The following is a 23970-nucleotide window of genomic DNA, read 5'->3' as shown; positions in this document are numbered from 1 at the left end:
TTAAAATTATAAAATGTGTGTAATAAACTGTTTATCATTTTAACCAAGACAATTGAGTCGTTAGAATATTTTTTAGTGTCATAGGAAAAGTAATCGATATTTCTACTATACTTATTTTTAAAAAGTTTCCGTAAGACTAAGACTTTAAAAAGAAACAAATAATGCAGTGAAACGGTTATGAATTACTTTAAAGAATTTGTTTTAAGAACATGAAAATGAAACTTGTGTAGATGTATTTATTTTGCTAGTTAATTTCTTTAAGCCTAAGGCTAAAGGCAGTTGTTTAATATTGTAGATCTAATTCTAATAGGATCTGCATTAGTAATCTAGTTTCTTCACCTAGGCCGTCCTAGGCTGCCTAGGCTACAATCGGCTACATAAAAAAATATTTTGACTTGAAATAATCATCAAAATCAGTAGATAAGATAGTCTACCACTCACGTCAAGAATTATTAGGTCTCTAGTGTTAGTTTTAGTAAGTAATCAAAATAATTAATAATATCAATCAATCATAATCAGCTAGAGATCTGACTGATAAGTAAGATCAGTCTGGAGTCTTAAGAACTTAAGACTCTTAGTCTTAACATTAGCCTAACTCTTTAAGCCCGGAATTATTTTCATGTTTACCCGGAATTTTTTTCCACCCAATTCTTTAAAATACAAAATCAACCCATGGAGAAAACTACAAAAAAATAGTCAGTCTAGTGTTATCATGACCTTGATTTACGATTTGGGAAAAACAACAAATTAAACAGAAAATTTCATCGGACGCTGGTGATTACGGTACCCGGCCTGTCGACCGCTTGGAGCGTCGTTACAGTCTTAAAGAGTTAATAACTTAAAAAATAATTAACTGAACTAGATCTAGAAACTATTATTATAATAAACTATAATAACTATAAAATATTAATTAGATCAGTATTATAACTAATAACCAGAGCTGGCGTTAGGTTATTTTGATGGCAATGGTTTGATGCCATAAAGACTGATTTACACACATCAGTAAGGCTTAAGCAGTTTTATAAAATAGAAAGTGAATTTAGTGCTTTAATTGATTGTGACCGGTTTTTTTATGTGCGACAAGCCTCACCTTTAGCCTTATTTGATTGACCCCTCTGGTCCCTTTCTATCTTCTCAATTTTTCACATGTGGTCCCATTGCCAAACCCAGGCAAACCACCTCAGCTAGCAGACCGAACCATGTAATAGGGCATCACTGGATGTAGGGCCTCTGTGTTGAAGGTCACTGGCCAGGACGGAGGAGTTCCTAGGTCAACTACAACGACCTGGCCAATGCAAGTCACAGAGACGGATGCATCCAGCCGGAATCATGGATAGAGAGGGATTGGCAAAACCAGGCCTTTTACACCAGAAGAAAAATAATAATTCTGTATTGTGAAAAAACTTCAAATATTTGGCTGCAATAGTCTCCGAAGAAGAATTTAACGCCGGCTCTCCCTAAAACTATAAACAAGTTAGTGACGTAACTAAACTATAAATAATGTGTTTAACAAAAAATATTTCAGCTCTGTTGACATAGAATGGCAAATAGAATGGATGTAGAAGCCTGTCATGCTACCCCTGTGGTAACCACCACTGAAGATGAATTTGAGTGTGCCATTTGTATGGAGTGTTTCACCAACCCTTGTACTGTTTACCCATGTAATCACATGTAAGTCTAAAATAGAACAGATTTAAATATAAATTTTTTCATAACTTTTTATTATTATTGAAAGTTAAACCATTTCTTAGTTGTATTTACCCTGATCACAACTATTTAGCTGTGTTGCTAGATTCGTGTAGGGGTGGGGGCGCTGCAGAACAGCATATTTTTAGAACACAAGCTTAAGAGAGGGGACTCACAATAAAGATAACAACTATAGTTTCATTAGGTATTTTTATGATCACTGATATCAGTTAAGCTGTCGTTCATTACTCTTTTTACCCCACACAAAATTAAACATACTGATATTCAGTACATTTTTAAAAATTGTATTGTTTTTATTTGTAGGCTTACTTCATTTATAATTAAAACCTGGAAATTTAAAAAACTACTCAAAATGTGAGACTATATTCAAGTTACAATTCTGTGAAAAAATGTAATAATTTATAATAATTTCTTTCAAAAGCGTAAACATTAAAATTGAGTTCTCTATCTAATAGAGAATTCAACATTGATTCATTAAGCATAAAATTTTTTTTTTTCGAAAACATCCCAAAAAAAGTTGTTTTTTAAAAAAAAAAAGTATGTATGATCTACATATGTGGTTAACCTCAGTATTAATTCCATTACTTAGCATTTAATATAAAATGTTACCAATCCAATGCTGTGCAGATATTGCATGGAGTGCCTTCAGGCTTTGCAGGCTTCTACTGCACCACGTTGTCCCCAGTGCCGGGCTGCAATAGAGGACTTCCTGGTAGCAGATGAGATTGAAAAGAGGATGGCGGCTTGCTATATTATTTGTACATATTGTAATGCTATGGTAAGTCAATACTGCCTATCATCTTATAAACAACTGCTTTAGACATTTTCATCTTTTAAATATAATAATATAAGTTTCATGTTGACTTCAGGTGAATAGAGGGGTGGGGATCCTGTGGCCTCAAAATTTTATTTAAATATATTTAAATATTTTTAAAAAAAATTTCAATTATTGTAATTTTGTTTATGTAGGTTCTGGCAAAAGAAATGAAGGGACACAAATTTACTTGTCCTAATGCTGCGAGTTTCTTAGATGATGTGAAACAAGCTTCCCACACTGAAGGTGGCTCACCAGGGTAAGTGTTGTATTGGACTTATATTCTCGCTGTTAATTTAGTCAAGTACTGGATGTTTATTATTACGGCTCTTGATGGGTTCAGTCATCTTCTAGCTATCAGTTTATTTAACTTACTAGGCTTTTTTTTATATAAGGATAGGTTTTAGTTAGTTAATCATATTGGGAAATAGCGTATTATTTGCTTTGCTTATTTGAATTGATGGTGGTTTTTCATTAAGTTCGAAGATGAAAATATTTAGTCAGATTAAGTCACTCATTCTCAGTGAGCTGGCTGCTGCCAGACTGCCACATTTCTTCAGTTAGCTACTTGATGAATTAGAAATAAAGTTTATAAAGGACATCATTAAAATAAATTGAGAATGGTTTGAACTTTTTGTTTCCTATAGTCAGATACAGAATAGATCTACTTTCCGATGTCCCTACTGCATGGAGGCCAATTTATTGTCATCACAACTTATTGATCATTGTAACCAACATCATGCTGGCAACAAAACTAAAGTGGTAAGTTTTGGTTTGTTTAGTGGTAACATAACTAGAGTGGTAAGTTTTGGTTTGTTTAGTGGTAACATAACTAAAGTGGTAAGTTTTGGTTAATTTAGCACAGTGGTAACATAACTGAAGTGGTAAGTTTTGGTTGATTTAACACAGTGGTAACATAACTTTAGTGGTAAGTTTTGGTTTGTTTAGTGGTAACATAACTAAAGTGGTAAGTTTTGGTTAATTTAGCACAGTGGTAACATAACTGAAGTGGTAAGTTTTGGTTGATTTAACACAGTGGTAACATAACTTTAGTGGTAAGTTTTGGTTTGTTTAGTGGTAACATAACTAAAGTGGTAAGTTTTGGTTAATTTAGCACAGTGGTAACATAACTTCTTCTTAACATGATAGTAACTCAACAGAAGTGATATGTTTTTATTTAACACTAACAATAAAATTACTTCTTTCCCTATAATGGTAATTAAAGAATAATTCGTTGTTTGTTGCCCAGGTTTGTCCAATTTGTGCTGCCATGCCCTGGGGTGACCCAAACCTTCAAAGTTCAAATTTTCTTCAGCATTTAAATATTAGACACAAGTTTGAATATGATACCTACGTGGTGAGTATCAAAATAATATTTTAATGATCAGTTGCATAGCTTGTAGTTATCTGTAGTTTTCTGTATAGGATTTAAATAGAAATACTTTATCTGCATAAGATTTAATTTAAATAGAAATAAAAATATGTTATCTGTATTGTATTAAAAAGACATAATTACTGTATTGAATTTAAATAGAAATACAATTACTGATTCTAGGTATGGGATTTAAATAGAATAGGGTAGGATTTAAATAGAAATAAAATTCCTGTATCTGAATAGGATTTTGAGCAGGATGATGATGCCATGCTGCAGTTAGCACTTCATGCTTCCTTAGATGGTTAGTGAAGGATGGAATACCAGGCAGTTCTCAAAGACAATTTACCTCCATTGTGACCTACAGAAAACTGAAGTGGACCTTCAGCTGGCATTAGTCTGGGTCATTTGTGTGGGCTACATTCAGTACACAAATCAAGCAATGCAAGAATGTTGAACTTGATTCCTTATCCTCTGATTAAACCAAAACTAAAGGTTTCATGAAACATTCCTATTTCTGTGTGTAATATAACATGAAATGGATGACTTGTTTTAAAGTCATTCCTTTTTAATTAATTTAATAACCTCAATGATTGCTACTCATTTGATATCATTTACGTTTTTTAAAATTAAATTATAGATTCAACAAGAAATAAATATTGGCAAGTTGCTTACTTTTTGTTATTTTGAGTGTTTTTAAATTTAATGCAGTTTTGTATTATTTTAATTTTATGGTCACTTGTAAAACTATCCAAAATATCTATCCAAAAACTTTAAAAAAGTGTCATCTGGTGTTGTAAAAATTATAATTACTACCGGGTGGATAAAAAGCAACACTCTGCAGCCCCACATGTAAAGATTAGCAGTGGGATTGTTGGGCAATTACCAATAGAAGGGTACTTTAGTGGTGTCTATAAGCTTAGGCTTAACTGTTGAGTGACAAGTATGTTTGCTTGAAGGATTTTAAAATTTCCATGCTATATTGGATGACAGATGAGATGCATTATTACATACGCTACCGGTGACATATCACCTATAACATCTTGTATCATATTCTGACCTTATTAAAACAATCTGCAAATATTTCTTCTTTTAACAACAGTCAAGGTGTGATCAGTTATTTTAAAACTTACGGTTTATGACATTGGTAAACTGGTTATTTGATGTAATAATTTTAAGATGCTGGCAAACTAACAAACTTTTTAAAACATTTCAAATAGATGGCTTTATTGTTTGGCACAATGTACTTTTTAAAGTATTTATACACACATTTTTTTTTGTTCTAAATATTTTGCACAAAATTAAAACAATCAGCATAAAGTGTGTATACATTATATAGGCTGATCGTCCTATTAACCAGGCACATTGCAGTAAGATTTACAATACAAGTTAATGTAGGCAGTCAAATATCTCAAAATAAATTTTAAAAGTATCATAAATTAGCATGATTTAACAATATATCACTCAAATTAATTATGTCAATTCAAAAATAGAGTGAAAATCTGCTTTGATTAATGAAGTATTAATATTTTACTCAATTTGAAACATACATCTTTTTATTTATCTATAGTAAACTAACAAAATAAATCTATTTTTAACAATGGCATATCCTAAATACAATATTCTTTTTAAAATACTAAATTCCTAGTGTTTAAAAAATAAATATTAATGTATAATAATTCCAAAATAAAAATTTTAGATTGGAAATTTAAACAAATCTTTTTTTTTCCTAATGACTAGAAGACTATTAAATAAAAACTATAGTACATTCTTTAAATGGATTTTTGCAAACTTTTAATATATACACACATACATGTATCCTAATGATTATATCATAACAAGCTTTTGATATTTACAGTTATTTACAAGTATCTTATCTAGGAAGTCTGGTGAGGATTCAGATTCTTGTGCAGCCACTAATAACATGGTAACAATACTAAATCATAAGAATGATTGATAGATAATCAATGTGCTTAATCATATTACAATTGAAATTTTCCAGAATCATAGCAAATGAAATTTGCAATTATTTTGTGATAGTTACATTAGTGCTGAAAAGTGATTCATTTTTTTCTAAAAGTTGAAGGAAGATATTTTTTTTGTTTATATAACTATGACTTAACAAACACATCACCAGTTTTTCTTTCAATACAGTTCTCATAAAGTAATAGTTTTCTCTGCAACTGAGACTTCTATCCAGGGACAGTGAACAAAGTATTGTTGTAGTATCACAGAAAACAGTAGCAAAAATAATGGAATGTTATTCATACAAGAAATTTCAACGTTAGTTACTCAAACCATTTTTATGAACACAATTTCAATACCAAAAAATTGTCTACTATGTATCTGATTATCATGGAAATCAAATGAATTAAAAATCCAACTTGACTGGGTGGCTGAATTTACTGTCAAGATACAGAAGTCACAACAGCTGATTGGGTCATCACAATACAGGTTGTTCACACACCACTTGATTTCTGAAGATTTTTTTTTGTATTAATGTTTTTTTTATCTCCAATATTTGAGACTATTATTAAAGGGAGGTAACTGTTTCACAAATTTGCTTATATTCACTGCTAGAAGTCTGACTGACGTAGCCACTGCTGCTTTCACCTTTATCACAGCTGTACTCTATGCTAACACTAACCCTATTGTTCTCAAGAGTGGCCTCCCTTTGTTTATGTTTTGGTGCACCGCCCTGCACTGAAGTCTCCCCAGCAGCCTCATCCTCCTTCTCCTCCTCATTACCCCACGTCAGCCCCGCAACACTGCAGGAGTTGAGACCACACACACTGCTGCTGTTCATTATCCCTGAGTACATGGACAGGGATCTTGCAGATGATACAGGGGAACGCGTCTGCAATGATTTGGCGGACTTTCCAACTAAATTTAATCCAGGGACTGAAGACGTTTTCTTTTTGTCTTTAAGTTTCTCTGGCCAGTGCCGGTGGTTTGAGAGGGCGCTGGAGGCAGGGACAGAAGAGGACAGGCTATGGCTGGTGGATAGAGCTTTGTGCGGGTTGGCCTGCATTTCTAGAGAGTCGGTGTCCTCGTGGACAATGCTGGTGGTGGGCGCGTCCAGGCAGGGCGCCAGGAAGGCGGGGCTGAAGTTTAGGTAACTGAGAATGTCCTCGAGGCCGGGTCGATAACCTGGGTCAGGTGACATACACCAACGGATGAAAGACTTACTGAAGATGTAAAAAATGTAGTTTTTAAAAATTGTTTCTCCTTTTTAATTTTACAATAAAAACATGATTAAGGATGTAACAAATAAAGACATTTAAAAAAAAAGTAATCTGCTTCAAATTCCATATGGCAATTACAGTATCATTTGGGGTCGCTTTTAGCATTAGGAATATGTATAGCAATTTATATAATAAACAAATCAATTTGTAAATTAAATCATAAATTATGCTAACACTACCATGGTGAGGGCCTACAGTGAAACAAAAATTATTCAAAGACTATCGTGGAAAGAGCTTACAGTGACTAAAAAATTGTTCCTACACTATCATGGTAAGGACTTACAGTGAAACAAATTATTCTAACACTATCGCGATAATGGCCTACAGTAAAACAAAAATATTCTAACACTATGGTAAGGGCCTACTGTGAATAAACAATTATTCAAACACTATTGCAATAAGGGCCTATAAGGAAATAAAAATTATTCGAACACTATCGTGATAAGGGTTTATAGTGAAACAAAAAAAATTTCTTACAGGTTGTCAGGACATTTGTCAGGCAGCATTAGCAGGCTCCCTCTGCCAACGTAGTCCAAGACTTCCTTGTTGGACAAACCCTGGTAAGGGAAACTACCAAAGGTGACAATTTCAAACACCAAGACACCAAAGGACCAGATGTCTGACTTGGAAGAATAAATGCCATCTTTTAATGCCTCGGGTGCCGTCCAACGTACGGGTAACATAGCTGAAATAAAAGTCACAGGTAACATAGCTGTAATAAAGGTCAATTATCTTAGATCAATTTCTAATTTAGCCCAATTTTTAAATTTTTTAACTATTTCAATAATATGAATTACTCAAAAAGACAGAATTAGTTGGTTCAAATTTTTTATAAGTAATGGAATAATTTAATTTTAATGTAAATAGTTTTCATATAAGCTGTTTAATTTAAATTAAATTTAAAGAAAACAGCTGAATATCAGAAGCCTAGGGTTTCAAATGCCATTGCTTTTTATTGTGTGTTGCAAAGTGATATTAGAACTGAAAGCAAACTATGCATACCTTTACGGCTGAAACGATAATAATCAGTACTAGAAATGTGTCTCGTCATTCCAAAGTCACTAATTTTGACAGTTTTATTGGCATGAACAAGACAATTCCGGCAGGCAATATCTCTGAAATATAAATTTAGAAGCATAACAAGTTATAAACAGTAAAATAATTTGTATTGCTGTAGAATGTAAATAATTTTGAAAAATATTTCTAGATTTATTTTTAGTAAGCTGATTTAGAAAAAAAAAATCATAAATGAGAAGGGACTGTTCCTTATATAGCCAGGCACGATCCAGACACTGGCCCCTATACACCCCACTCAAGGAAAAACTATATGGGGGACCCTTGGATCTGGAGACCACAGTCCAGTTCATACATGTAGTTGGACTTATTGTTCAAATCCTCCACCATAAACTAAATTAAGAATGCAGTAGAAGTTATAACTATAAAATAACCAACAAACCTATGGACATATTTGAGGGAATGAAGGAAGTTGAGCCCATTGGCCACATCCACAGCCATCTGGGTCAAGTTCTCAGCCTTGACATCTTCTGCTTCTTTCACACCTTGACCAACCAAATTTCGTCTGGACAACAGGTAGGTCTTCAAGTCACCTGGCCATACAAACATTTTATCACATCACTTTAACAATACAGGTAGGTCTTCAAGTCACCTGGCCATACAAACATTTTATCACATCACTTTAACAATACAGGTAAGTCTTCAAGTCACCTGGCCATACAAACATTTTATCACATCACTTTAACAATACAGGTAAGTCTTCAAGTCACCTGGCCATGCCATACAAACATTTTATCACATCACTTTAACAATACAGGTAAGTCTTCAAGTCACCTGGCCATACAAACATTTTATCACATCACTTTAACAATACAGGTAAGTCTTCAAGTCACCTGGCCATACAAACATTTTATCACATCACTTTAACAATACAGGTAAGTCTTCAAGTCACCTGGTCATACAAACATTTTATCACATCACTTTAACAATACAGGTAAGTCTTCAAGTCACCTGGCCATACAAACATTTTATCACATCACTTTAACAATACAGGTAAGTCTTCAAGTCACCTGGCCATACAAACATTTTATCACATCACTTTAACAATACAGGTAAGTCTTCAAGTCACCTGGCCATACAAACATTTTATCACATCACTTTAACAATACAGGTAAGTCTTCAAGTCACCTGGCCATACAAACATTTTATCACATCACTTTAACAATACAGGTAAGTCTTCAAGTCACTTGGCCATACAAACATTTTATCACATCACTTTAACAATACAGGTAAGTCTTCAAATCACCTGGCCATACAAACATTTTATCACATCACTTTAACAATACAGGTAAGTCTTCAAGTCACCTGGCCATACAAACATTTTATCACATCCCTTTAACAATACAGGTAAGTCTTCAAGTCACCTGGCCATACAAACATTTTATCACATCACTTTAACAATACAGGTAAGTCTTCAAATCACCTGGCCATACAAACATTTTATCACATCACTTTAACAATACAGGTAGGTCTTCAAGTCACCTGGCCATACAAACATTTTATCACATCACTTTAACTATACAGGTAGGTTTTCAAGTCACCTGGCAATACAAACATTGTATCACATCACTTTAACAATACAGGTAGGTCTTCAAGTCACCTGGCAATACAAACATTGTATCACATCACTTTAACAATACAGGTAGGTCTTCAAGTCATCTGGCCATACAAACATTTTATCACATCACTTTAACAATACAGGTAAGTCTTCAAGTCACCTGGCCATACAAACATTTTATCACATCACTTTAACAATACAGGTAGGTCTTCAAGTCACCTGGCCATACAAACATTTTATCACATCACTTTAACAATACAGGTAGGTCTTCAAGTCACCTGGCCATACAAACATTTTATCACATCACTTTAACAATACAGGTAAGTCTTCAAGTCACCTGGCCATACAAACATTTTATCACATCACTTTAACAATACAGGTAAGTCTTCAAGTCACCTGGCCATACAAACATTTTATCACATCACTTTAACAATACAGGTAAGTCTTCAAGTCACCTGGCCATACAAATATTTTATCACATCACTTTAACAATACAGGTAGGTCTTCAAGTCACCTGGCCATACAAACATTTTATCACATCACTTTAACAATACAGGTAAGTCTTCAAGTCACCTGGTCATACAAACATTTTATCACATCACTTTAACAATACAGGTAAGTCTTCAAGTCACCTGGCCATACAAACATTTTATCACATCACTTTAACAATACAGGTAAGTCTTCAATCACCTGGCCATACAAACATTTTATCACATCACTTTAACAATACAGGTAAGTCTTCAAGTCACCTGGCCATACAAACATTTTATCACATCACTTTAACAATACAGGTAGGTCTTCAAGTCACCTGGCCATACAAACATTTTATCACATCACTTTAACAATACAGGTAAGTCTTCAAGTCACCTGGCCATACAAACATTTTATCACATCACTTTAACAATACAGGTAAGTCTTCAAGTCACCTGGCCATACAAACATTTTATCATATCAATTTAACAATACAGGTAAGTCTTTAAGTCACCTGGCCATACAAACATTTAACTATACTTGAGTGAATTAATTACACTTAGACATTAATTGATACACACCATGCCTGTACACACCTGGCCATACAAACATTTTATCACATCACTTTAACAATACAGGTAAGTCTTCAAGTCACCTGGCCATACAAACATTTTATCACATCACTTTAACAATACAGGTAGGTCTTCAAGTCACCTGGCCATACAAACATTTTATCACATCACTTTAACAATACAGGTAAGTCTTCAAGTCACATGGCCATACAAACATTTTATCACATCACTTTAACAATACAGGTAAGTCTTCAAGTCACTGGGCCATACAAACATTTTATCACATCACTTTAACAATACAGGTAAGTCTTCAAGTCACCTGGCCATACAAACATTTTATCACATCACTTTAACAATACAGGTAAGTCTTCAAGTCACCTGGCCAAACAAACATTTTATCACATCACTTTAACAATACAGGTAGGTCTTCAAGTCACATGGCCATACAAACATTTATCACATCACTTTAACTATACAGGTAAGTCTTCAAGTCACCTGGCCATACAAACATTTTATCACATCACTTTAACAATACAGGTAAGTCTTCAAGTCACCTGGCCATACAAACATTTTATCACATCAATTTAACAATACAGGTAGGTCTTCAAGTCACCTGGCCATACAAACATTTTATCACATCACTTTAACAATACAGGTAAGTCTTCAAGTCACCTGGCCATACAAACATTTTATCACATCACTTTAACAATACAGGTAAGTCTTCAAGTCACCTGGCCATACAAACATTTTATCACATCACTTTAACAATACAGGTAAGTCTTCAAGTCACCTGGCCATACAAACATTTTATCACATCACTTTAACAATACAGGTAAGTCTTCAAGTCACCTGGTCATACAAACAATTTATCACATCACTTTAACAATACAGGTAAGTCTTCAATCACCTGGCCATACAAACATTTTATCACATCACTTTAACAATACAGGTAAGTCTTCAAGTCACCTGGCCATACAAACATTTTATCACATCACTTTAACAATACAGGTAAGTCTTCAAGTCACCTGGCCATACAAACATTTTATCACATCACTTTAACAATACAGGTAAGTCTTCAAGTCACCTGGTCATACAAACAATTTATCACATCACTTTAACAATACAGGTAAGTCTTCAATCACCTGGCCATACAAACATTTTATCACATCACTTTAACAATACAGGTAAGTCTTCAAGTCACCTGGCCATACAAACATTTTATCACATCACTTTAACAATACAGGTAAGTTTTCAAGTCACCTGGCAATACAAACATTTTATCACATCATTTTAACAATACAGGTAAGTTTTGAGGTAAGTCTTCAAGTCACCTGGCCATACAAACATTTTATCACATCACTTTAACAATACAGGTAAGTCTTCAAGTCACCTGGCCATACAAACATTTTATCACATCACTTTAACAATACAGGTAAGTTTTCAAGTCATTAACAATACAGGTAAGTCTTTAAGTCACCTGGCCATACAAACATTTTATCACATCACTTTAACAATACAGGTAGGTCTTCAAGTCATTAACAATACAGGTAAGTCTTTAAGTCACCTGGCCATACAAACATTTTATCACATCACTTTAACAATACAGGTAGGTCTTCAAGTCACCTGGCCATACAAACATTTTATCACATCACTTTAACTATACAGGTAAGTCTTCAAGTCACCTGGCCATACAAACATTTTATCACATCACTTTAACAATACAGGTAAGTCTTCAAGTCACCTGGCCATACAAACATTTTATCATATCACTTTAACAATACAGGTAAGTCTTCAAGTCACCTGGCCATACAAACATTTTATCACATCACTTTAACAATACAGGTAAGTCTTCAAGTCACCTGGCCATACAAACATTTTATCACATCACTTTAACAATACAGGTAAGTCTTCAAGTCACCTGGCCGTACAAACATTTTATCACATCACTTTAACTATACAGGTAAGTCTTCAAGTCACCTGGCCATACAAACATTGTATCACATCACTTTAACAATACAGGTAAGTCTTTAAGTCACCTGGCCATACAAACATTTTATCACATCACTTTAACAATACAGGTAGGTCTTCAAGTCACCTGGCCATACAAACATTTTATCATATCACTTTAACTATACAGGTAAGTCTTCAAGTCACCTGGCCATACAAACATTTTATCACATCACTTTAACTATACAGGTAAGTCTTCAAGTCACCTGGCCATACAAACATTTTATCACATCACTTTAACAATACAGGTAGGTCTTCAAGTCACCTGGCCATACAAACATTTTATCACATCACTTTAACAATACAGGTAAGTCTTCAAGTCACCTGGCCATACAAACATTTTATCACATCACTTTAACAATACAGGTAAGTCTTCAAGTCACCTGGCCATACAAACATTTTATCACATCACTTTAACAATATTTGAGTGAATTAATTTTTGCTATGTATACATAACATTTAAGTTTTATAAAAATTAATTTTTTTTTGTTTGAACTCACCGTGAAGACAAAATTCCATAACAGCGTACATTGGCTCTTTGCGTGTGCAGACTCCCCAGAGTTGCACAATGTTTTCATGCTTGAAACTCTTCATCATTTCTACCTCCCGAAAAAAGTCCAGCTGGTAGATGAATTTTTAAAATTTATTAAAGCAAATTCATTTTTTAAAAATCCGAGTAGTATTTAGAACATTGCTTGCTATTAACTTTGGTATAAATAATTGAAATATAAACTTTCTTCATATATAAATATGACAGACATTACTTAAAATGAATCCAAATGATAATTTAGGCCTACAATACTTCTTTCACCAACCTTTTCTTCCAGCTTGTGATCCAGTTTTAATGTTTTTACAGCCACAGCCACCCAGCCTTCTCTTTCTTTGTACATTTCACCTCCCATCACAGTTCCTGTACACAATTACACTTAGACATTAACTGATATACACAGTAATACTTTAGAAATTGATTATTACATGTAACTCCCATCAGTAACACTTAGACATAAATTATTTTAACAAGAGAATCTTTAACTTAAGTATTCATTAAATAGTTTATGTTTTGAGTCAAAGCGTAAAAGGTATTTTTAAAATGATAAGGCTCTGGACATGGCCTTGTGTGAACAAGGAGAAATGTTGAGGAAGGAGGTGGTTGTACGGTAGGGCACAAGATTGTTAAAAGAAGTCTCAAATTTTTCTAGGATTTGATATGTAGAATGTTCCAGGGTCTACACAGGTCTGATAAGTAGATTCAAGTCCAATAAGAGTAAATACAACAAGCATACTTCCAACCATACAATCCTGTTGTAGACTTCTTCAGTGGGTATCTTACTGAATTTTATTACCTTGTTGAAATTAAAATAGCTAATACAAAACAGTTGATTTCTGTTGAGTCCACTGAGCCCTATCAGCCTAGTTCTATAGTAGTGACTAAAATTAAAAAAAAAAATGTCTATAATTTACCAAAAGCTCCCTCCCCTAGAACTCTGTTAAGGACTACATCTTTGCGTGGAATTTCCCAGTCATCCACTGTGAGAATGGGAGAGAATTCATCTTTGAGTAGACCCAGCTCTTTTATTCTTTCATGGGTGGCTTTAAACTTCTTCATCTTAGCATCACACCTGAAACAGTTTCATTTATTGTTTTGTTAATTTAAAACATTCATGTTCTTCAGGTTAAGATACATCTTTGGAACTTAATGGAGGTTATGGAAATCTACATCATACCAGTCTATTGAGAATCAGAAAATTCCTAAATTTTTTATTAAAACATACTAAACTGATGTATTTTTATTTTAAGCAGGAAACAATGATAAACATAATGGTACGTCAGAAAGTCAGAGACTAATTACCTGTACTTCATTATGATAGGTACAATAATGGCAATGATAACAAAACCAAAGAATACAAAAACTGTGACAATCACATTGGCTATGGTGCAGGTCACACCCAACTGTGCTCGAAAGTTTTCAATCAAGCACTCTTCAAAAGCTGAAAATAGAAGTGTTTAATCAAGCACACTTCATTTGCTAAAATATATGTTTATTGTAAAGGCTGTTTACTAGAAGACTGACCAGAAGCTCTAACTGTTCCTATTTTTAAATATTGATAGACCATAATAAAAGCTATCTAAAATTTCCAAATTCTTAATTAAATTTGCGGTTAAAATCTTAGCTATCTGTTTTATATTCTTTTTTTCAATTAATCTTTTAAAACACAGAGATCTAAAAATTAATGACAATAAGACACTTTATTTTAATAATTTTAGTGCCTCAAGATAGCGAAGTCTTATCAATTTTTGCTTGTAATTAACTGATTACACAAGCCGCGCCACTACTTACTGTTGCCTAAGCTATCTTTTGTCTCAGTTGCAGGAGAGTACCATCTATTTTTGAATTTATCAATCTTGAGTGTGGGCTTCTTGGTGCCATCACCAACAATGTACAGGCCCATATCTACTGTCTCATTCACAAAAACCTGCTGGATGAGCAGGTCTGAATGGCGGTCACTCCCAGTAAATTTGATCCAGCCGGACACTCCGCTAAAACTGACATTGGAGATTTGGGCCCTGAATGCACTGCAAAGATTTATTACGAAGTAATTTTTAAATTTCATGAAACAGGTTAATGAAGAGATCTAGAAGATTTATTAGCTATAAATTGTAGGTAAAAGACAAGTTTTAATTTGTTATATCAGTTGGGTTTGGATCTGGGTTTTTAAAATATAAGTTACAAGAAATTGAATAAGTTCACATTTAATCTTGCAATATCTTAAATTGTAAGAAGGTTTGTAATGAGTTTACTAACATCATCAAACTTAAGCGCTAAACAATCCTCTATCCAAAAAATAAAAAAAAACAATATTGTTTACAAATTTTTAAAATTACCTGGCAGTTTTAGGAGTATGTATGGTTTCAAGAGCGCCATGATTTGATTTCAGCAGTGCATCCAGACCTTTAGCCAAAACCCAAACAGCATCGTACACATAGCTGGCATATTTACTTTTATCATATAACTGGATGTAAGATAAAATTTATTATAAAATGGTATAATTTTTTAATGCAAATTTTTACTTACAAGTTCATTTGATATATATAAAAAAAGCTTAGAGCCTATTTTATTTCATTATGTCATAGGTTAGTACATTTTATGATCAGGATTTCTTTCAAGTATTTTGACATTGGGATGGGGCATTTGTAACTCATGAGCACAATTACAAGAATACATAAAACGTATTTCCAATTAAAATTTAATGTATTTTTCTATTTTAGTTCAGGGGTGGGGAGTATGGAGGAGATGCCTGAAAGAAACATTGATTACAGTTAAAGAAAAGCCAGGTATTTTGTTTCAACTTGACTTATTACTTTGTGTGACGTGGTGAGCAAAGGGCTGCAGCCACACCTCTCCACTAGATTCGGGTTTTAGCATTTCTCTTAGCAGTAGTTGCCTTATCTTCCACTGTCCTTATCCTATTTGTTTAATATTTATTAATACAATAAAGCCATTTCTTTTCTTTCAAGTTTTTAACTTACTGTGCCAAATCTCTTTTCATACAGCTGGTTGTATTCATCAAGAGTGATATTCCCTACCACCATGGTCTGTGGTGGTGCTAAATTTGTCTTGTGAAGTACAAAATAACCTGCTGTGGCATATTCCATCTCTGCTGTGGTACAGGGCACATTCTCCTTCAGAGTATCAGCTTCTCTGGAACTTGATGGGTGATTATAAAAATCTACATCGTACCAGTCTTTTGTGTACCAGGAAGGTAGGAACCAAACATAACCATCATACGCTGTCATTTTCTGTGTGATAAATTGATTTATAACTATTTTCATTCCATTTAAAATTCCATTAACTGCCATTATTATTTGTGGTCGCTATATACAACCCTTTCATATTAAATGGATATTATTTAAAAATACTATTTCTATACATGAAAGTAAATAGACTGGACTTATAATTTTAAAAACCTTACTTGTTTATAAGCCTCGCAAAGAATTTCTCTAGCGACATAACTAAATACATCTGCAATTATTACACGAACATTTTGAACCTTAAATTCTTTTAAAATCTGCAGAAGACATTTTAAAACATATTTTAGACATTGATTTTAAGAAATGCGTGAGCAGTTTAAAAACTGTAAACACAATTTCCAAACAATACCTAAAGAAACAAAGCTTCAAAAATGAATTACCTGAGCTATGTCTGGTGTATTTGAACTGTTAGAAAATTTACGTCTGACAGTTAAAGATATGTCCTCGTATTGGAGCTTTTTCTGTAAAATCAGGTGATACTCAGGTAGCTTCTGCCCATCTTCTGCTATTGCCCCAATCATTTTCCAACCCATTCGTTTGAAGAGCTCAACATATACCTCACTGAAAACAGAAAAAAAAGGATAAATATAAAAATAGTCATGCGAAAATAACAGCGAGAAAAATTTTAATAAAAATTCTTACATGTAATGATGTACAGGAGGGACAGTACGGAAAAAGTACGGATATTTGTCCTGGTCTGATAAGACGTGCGCCTCAGCCCCAAAGCTGACCATCAGGATGTTGAAATGTTTTGAAAGGGCAGCTATTCTCTCTGCTGGGTCTGAGCAGCCAGTGCCTATAAATTTTTAAATTTGGTCACAACTCTTTAAAAATTTGTTAAGGCAGAAATATACTAATATTGGATATTTAATTAATTTATTGATCAGCTATACACACATATGTACCATTAATACAGGGAACCATTTAAAAGGAACAACGCTTTAAAATTATACACAATTTATAATTTAGCATCTATTCATAATTCTTGAAAATAATTTGTACTGATATAAATACAGCTAAAAAAATAAATAGTACCTAATATGGCCGCAATGGGTGGTGACCTCTGGGTCAAGGAAATGAACTCGCTCATAGCTAGATCATAGTCACATTTGGTATCCTCAATGATTAAAGTAAGATTGTAATCAGAAAGTGTGGATTTATCTTTGTTTACCAATTCAACAGCCAAACTGGCACCTGAAATAATGTAATAATATATAAGAGTATTTATTTAATTTCTATTATTCTGTTAACCAAGATTTATACCTTAATGCTAAAAATAGGCCTACTTAAATCACATTTTGTTAAAATCCAAAAAACTTCGGTCGCTCCTATTCCTATTGGTTTAAATTTAACAAGTAAAACTTTTAAAACAATAAGAAATTTTAAAGTAAGGAATGATAACATAGTGTATCTGAATTAAGTATCTTTAACGCTAGAGTTTCTGCACTACCTTTGCAACAAAATAATTTGTGAATTAATTAAGAAATTTAAAAGACTTAATTAAAAAATTAATTAAGAAATTTAAAAGACTTAATTAAGAAATTTAAAAGACTTGATTAAGAAATTTAAAAGACTTAATTAAGAAATGTATAACTATCTGCACCTTCTTTAAGTCCTGGCTGAGCCCAAGATTTCCCACTCAAGGGAAACAACCCACCAATGTAGATTTTAGTTTTCTCTTTCAAAGTCTCAGGCAGCCATCTGTCCCACTTCTCCTTATTAGCATTTACCCAATCACAGGCGATTTCATCCTCGCTGTAGGTTGGATGCTGTGCTATGAGGGCGTCGTACTCCAGGTCTGAGAAGCTGAGCTTGGAGATGATGTGATAGGCCTCTGGTGCCCCAGACTTGATTGGTTCCCACAGAACTTTAGTCAGCTGGTTGACAGGAAAGTCGCAGTCACTTGGGCTCTGTCCACAAAAAGTTAACAAGAAATGTTTTTATAAACGCAAATATTTGAGGAGTGGAAATCAATTAAAATTAATTAAAAAGTTTATTTCAACATAAAGTCAGAATTAAAAAATTTATTTAGATGAAAAGAAGACAAAAGATGTTTTTATAGAGGCAAATATTTGAGGAATGGAAATCAAAAGTCAGAATTAAAAAATTTATTTAGACAAAAAGTAGATGAAAGATGTTTTTATAGAGGCAAATATTTGAGGAGTGGAAATCAAAAGTCAGACTTAATTAATACATTTCTTTCGACAAAAAGTAGACAAAAGATGGTTTTGTAGAGGCAAATATTTGAGGAGTGGAAATCAGAAGTCAGAATTAAACATTTATTTAGACAAAAAGTTAAAAAATATGTTTTTGTAGAGGCAAATATTTGAGGAGTGGAAATCAAAAGTCAGAATTTTAAAATTTATTTAGACAAAAAGTAGACAAAATATGTTTTTATAGAGGCAAATATTTGAGGAGTGGAAATCAAAAGTCAGAATTAAAAAATTTAGACAAAAAGTAGACAAAAGATGTTTTTATAGAGGCAAATATTTGAGGAATGGAAATCAAAAGTCAGAATCAATTAAAACATTTATTTTGACAAAAAATGGACAAAAGATGTTTTTGCAGCACCAAATGTTCCAGAAATGGTGATCAAAAGTCAGACTTGATCAAAACATTTCTGTCAATGAAGACATTTTTATGGGACCAAATATTTGAGGAATATAGATCATGTAACAAAAGTCAGCCTTAGTTAAAAGATTTCATTGAGTTCACTCAGCTTTAAAAAGAACCCGGCATTATTCAGGAAAATAAACCAACAGCTGGGCTTGGTGTCACATAGATTACAACATGACAACCCAGGATTCTGATTGCAAAATGTTTCTGCTGCGCACACCAAGAAACCACCCCCCATCAAACAGAGTTTCTTCCAGGCATCTCTTCGGGGGAGCAAAGCCCCCTTGAAAATTTTTTACCCCCCCCCCAAACGAAATGAAATTTATATATTTATATATAGAAAATATATACTTTTAACAGTGTCCGCCCCCCCCCCCCCCAATGAAAATCTACCGCCCCCCCCCCCCCCCCCCCAAAAAATTTCAAGTGCCCCCCCCCCGGAGAAAAAAGGCTGGAAGAAACACTGCCATCAAATCCAACACCCCCCCCCCCCCCCCCACATTGCCTTGTGTCGCAACCTTGATCCTGTGCCTTTTTTTTTCTAAATGAAAGTAAAGTACCATCAAACTAAGTGTCACCCTCCAGACTGAAGTCTGAACACCCAGCTCAATTTTTTTCAAGTTAGAAGTAGTGTAGTTTACTATGCAACTACACCACCCAATAGATTTTAGTCATAACCAAAAGTAAATATAAAAACAACAACTCACATCCTTATGTGGAGAGTGAGTCTCTGGTAAGTGAACTCTGGTGTAGTTACCGATGCTAGCAAAAGTAAATATAAAAACAACAACTCACATCCTTATGTGGTGAGTGAGTCTCTGGTAAGTGAACTCTGGTGTAGTTAACGGATGCTAACAAAAGTAAATATAAAAACAACAACTCACATCCTTATGTGGTGAGTGAGTCTCTGGTAAGTGAACTCTGGTTTAGTTACCGGATGCTAACAAAAGTAAATATAAAAACAACAACTCACATCCTTATGTGGTGAGTGAGTCTCTGGTAAGTGAACTCTGGTGTAGTTACCGATGCTAGCAAAAGTAAATATAAAAACAACAACTCACATCCTTATGTGGTGAGTGAGTCTCTGGTAAGTGAACTCTGGTGTAGTTACCGAATGCTAACAAAAGTAAATATAAAAACAAAAACTCACATCCTTATGTGGTGAGTGAGTCTCTGGTAAGTGAACTCTGGTTTAGTTACCGAATGCTAACAAAAGTAAATATAAAAACAAAAACTCACATCCTTATGTGGTGAGTGAGTCTCTGGTAAGTGAACTCTGGTGTAGTTACCGGATGCTAACAAACTACTGGGATGCCAGGTGAAGAAAAGGACTGGTAGAGTGGGATCCAGTTCTTTGATAAAAGTGTGGTGCTTGTTTTCCAGCCAGACAATATCAACTCGGAGATTCAGTGCCTCTATTTGTGACCGCAGCACGCCAGCATCTACACCTGTAACCATTTCAAATTTTTATGCTAATTAAAAAAAAATTGATTAGATATATTAATTAAAGATAATTAGTAATGTATTCTCTGGCAGATGAGGCTCGTTAGCTGAGGACAGCCATTCTTCTAGGAGAGACAACTCCAAAAAAACAACTGCAGCCTTGTAGTTTGTTCTTCGTTGGACAAAAGCTATGAAAGCAAATCCAAAAAAAAAAGCAGGCTGAAATCGGAGTTAATGGCCCCAATGGGGCATAACCAGTTGACATGTATACTTAATTGTGCTGGAGGGGTTCCCTTCCAACACTAAAATTTAGAACGAAGAAGAAAGAAGAACAATTTCAAAACATTTATGGTACATGCTGTTGGATGTCTTAGCCATTTAGAACGAAGAAGAACATAGAAGTAATGTATTCAAATATTTTTAATTGCGAATTCAGTTTTACAATACTTCTTTTAAATGACAAAAATAATTTTTCTTTTTAATTAAGTTAAATTTCATTTTAAATCAACAACACTATAAGACAATGTGCTAAATAATTTACCTAGATAAGATGCGAACAGCGTGGCACAGTTTCTTTGCTTTTGATTAGGATTTATCTGACAAATCTTGTTGAGATAGGCATGAGACTGGTAGTCAGGTTTGGTTTCCTGTAGCTTCTCCTTCCCCCACCAAGAGAACTTTCTGGCTATGTTCTGTTTTTCAAAAGCTTTCCAATGGTCAACAACAATTTTGTTCTTCTTCCACATCGAGTCCACAACAGAAGTTGGAACAAACCAGCCCATTCTTCAGAACGAGAAATAAAAAATGTATCAATGCAGCATCCACATTATATCTACTCAGGAATTGTAACTCTAATGACTCAATTACCCAAGTACAATAACTCCAATTTCCTAAATTTTTATACATAACTTGTAACATTGCATATTTATTTATATTTTTTCTAATGATAATGTATAGATAAAATCAAAACCTTGAGACGAGTACATTTTTATAAGCTGTTAGTCATAACAGATACTGTTAAGCTTATGAAATTCTGTTGTTTCAAAGCTTGTGGATTTGTGAATTACTTAGTAATAACAAACTTTTAATGGAATTTATTTTATTTATAAAAGCATCTGCATGGTTTAGAGATGTTTTTCTTGTGTCAGTATCTCTACCAGAATTAAATTATAAAATATGAGTACTCTCGTTTCTACAAACAAATTTTGTTGACAGCCATGTTGTTGTGTACCTTCCCTGAGGCCCCAGTGGCCCAGCGTCCAGCAGCTTTCCTGTGTCCAGCCAAGGTCCTTTATTAAATCCAGCCACCATCCACGTCTCCAGGTTGACCATAGTGTCCGGCACACCATTGTTGTTGGGTCTGGGGCGTTCACAGTGACTGACAGACAGAACAAAACACAACTTTCTTAAATCAACGAATGGCCAAAAAAAAGTCTAATTCAGAGACTGACCAACAAATAACAGCTTTCTTAAATCAGTGGATAACTTACTTCTCTCTTATATGATAATCTTCAATTTGTTTTGTGAGTTTTAAGTAGTTTATTTACTCTAAAGACAGCTTTCAAAATTTCAAGTTTTAATTCAACTAAAGGGAAATAATTATAAGTTACTTTCTGAGTAAAAAAAAATACTAGTGGAAACTAGAACCTACAGTGACTGACAGAAAGAACGAAACACAGCTTTCTTAAATCAACGAATGGCCAAAAAAAAGTCTAATTCAGAGACTGACCAACAAATAACAGCTTTCTTAAATCAGTGGATAACTTACTTCTCTCTTATATGATAATCTTCAATTTGTTTTGTGAGTTTTAAGTAGTTTATTTACTCTAAAGACAGCTTTCAAAATTTCAAGTTTTAATTCAACTAAAGGGAAATAATTATAAGTTACTTTCTGAGTAAAAAAAAATACTAGTGGAAACTAGAACCTACAGTGACTGACAGAAAGAACGAAACACAGCTTTCTTAAATCAACGAATGGCCAAAAAAAAGTCTAATTCAGAGACTGACCAACAAATAACAGCTTCCTTAAATCAGTGGATAACTTACTTCTCTCTTATATGATAATCTTCAATTTGTTTTGTGAGTTTTAAGTAGTTTATTTACTCTAAAGACAGCTTTCAAAATTTCAAGTTTTAATTCAACTAAAGGGAAATAATTATAAGTTACTTTCTGAGTAAAAAAAAATACTAGTGGAAACTAGAACCTACTTTGATTTGGTTATTCCTGCCACCCTATCCAAGATGGCTGTAATATTCTGGTTGTCATATACATCACAGCGATACAACTTTACACTTTGATATCCTGCTACTTTCTGAAATGTAAAATGGATTTTTTCATTTTAGGTCTATTTGTTTGTGTGTATAAAAATAAACAAATATATAAGTGTATAAGAAAAAGTACACATTTATTTTGTGTCTGATATATATATATATATATATATATATATATATATATATATATATATATATATATATATATATATAATTATTAATATATATAATAATTATTAATATATATATATATATATAATAAATTCTTCAAATATACAAATGCAAGTAAACCAAATTCATCCCTTAACCTAGATCTAGTGTTAACCAACAAATAAATTAACCTGGATTAGAACAAAATTACCTCTAAAAGTATTTTAAGTATTCTGTTTGTAATGCGATGAGAAATACGACTGCTGTCCTCTATGATAATTGGCAGGTCAAGGTCTTTGTGGAAAAAATAATGTTTTTGTTGTTGATACCCATCTGCAAAATAAAAGTCAACTTGTTTGCATATATTTCTACCTTAGGCATATATTATATATATATATATATATATATATATATATATATATATATATATATATATATATATATATATATATATATATATAGGTTTTTTAGAGGTTTTTTTTAACCTCCCAACCATCTAACATCATCAACATAGACAGATACCCCACAAATGACGTCATAGCTCAGCCTACAACACCCCCCCCCCCAGGTAATCTATCGTTTTAATTACGTAAAATCGCCCACTGCTAGTAATGTACGAAAAAGTTAGCTCAATGTCAAGGCTTTAATTATACTTTAATAGAAGTATATTGTGATATATTTGTGTCAAATATTATAGTAAATGAATAATAAACCTAAATCAATGGCTAAATATATCAATATAGGCAAGAAATTAACTTTAAACAGCAGTGTTTGCGAGCAGGAATTGCTATATAAAAAGCGGCCATCTGTAAGTTAGAGTGGCTTCCCCTGAATCTCGCTCTATAAGTTTATAAAAAAGAC

The 23970-nt window shown here is 33.3% G+C and overlaps 2 protein-coding genes across 3 annotated transcripts; one reads left to right on the top strand and one right to left on the bottom strand.

Annotated features, from left to right (window-relative positions):
- Positions 1 to 138: 138 nt before the first annotated feature.
- Positions 139 to 4559, top strand: LOC131926918 (E3 ubiquitin-protein ligase RNF166). Of its 2 annotated transcripts, none has more exons than XM_059282511.1 (7): positions 139 to 475; positions 1526 to 1671; positions 2335 to 2485; positions 2677 to 2780; positions 3169 to 3283; positions 3771 to 3878; positions 4140 to 4559. In XM_059282511.1, exons 2-7 carry the CDS (start codon positions 1541 to 1543, stop codon positions 4200 to 4202), a joined length of 672 nt encoding a protein of 223 aa, XP_059138494.1. In that variant the 5' UTR covers positions 139 to 475; positions 1526 to 1540; the 3' UTR covers positions 4203 to 4559. The 2 variants fall into 2 exon arrangements, with proteins under 2 accessions (XP_059138494.1, XP_059138495.1); XM_059282512.1 differs by lacking the exon at positions 139 to 475 and adding an exon at positions 644 to 829.
- Positions 4560 to 6368: 1809 nt separating this feature from the next.
- On the bottom strand, positions 6369 to 23442 carry LOC131926928 (uncharacterized; the record flags this gene model as incomplete). Its single annotated transcript, XM_059282529.1, has 21 exons — positions 6369 to 7081; positions 7616 to 7823; positions 8141 to 8253; positions 8595 to 8745; positions 13321 to 13441; positions 13636 to 13730; positions 14282 to 14439; positions 14670 to 14808; positions 15159 to 15394; positions 15704 to 15831; positions 16349 to 16618; positions 16792 to 16887; positions 17011 to 17191; positions 17273 to 17426; positions 17666 to 17824; positions 18234 to 18540; positions 20486 to 20694; positions 21231 to 21472; positions 21921 to 22067; positions 22897 to 23000; positions 23321 to 23442. Coding segments are annotated over 21 exons (3995 nt in total), but the record flags the coding sequence as incomplete, so codon positions are not given.
- Positions 23443 to 23970: the final 528 nt, after the last annotated feature.

The sequence above is a fragment of the Physella acuta genome, unplaced genomic scaffold, assembly GCF_028476545.2.
Source record: "Physella acuta isolate Inbredline_101_S28 unplaced genomic scaffold, ASM2847654v3 ptg001351l, whole genome shotgun sequence".
NCBI classification, from domain to species: domain Eukaryota; kingdom Metazoa; phylum Mollusca; class Gastropoda; family Physidae; genus Physella; species Physella acuta.
Note: the sequence above shows the minus strand (reverse complement) of the source record. Positions and strands in the feature narration are given on the sequence as shown.

Coding starts and splice junctions, on each gene's coding strand:
- LOC131926918 (XM_059282511.1), top strand. CDS start 1,541: ATGGCAAATAGAATGGATGTAGAAGCCTGTCATGCTACCCCTGTGGTA. Junction 1,672..2,334: donor GTTTACCCATGTAATCACAT/GTAAGTCTAAAA, acceptor AATGCTGTGCAG/ATATTGCATGGAGTGCCTTC. Junction 3,284..3,770: donor CTGGCAACAAAACTAAAGTG/GTAAGTTTTGGT, acceptor TTTGTTGCCCAG/GTTTGTCCAATTTGTGCTGC.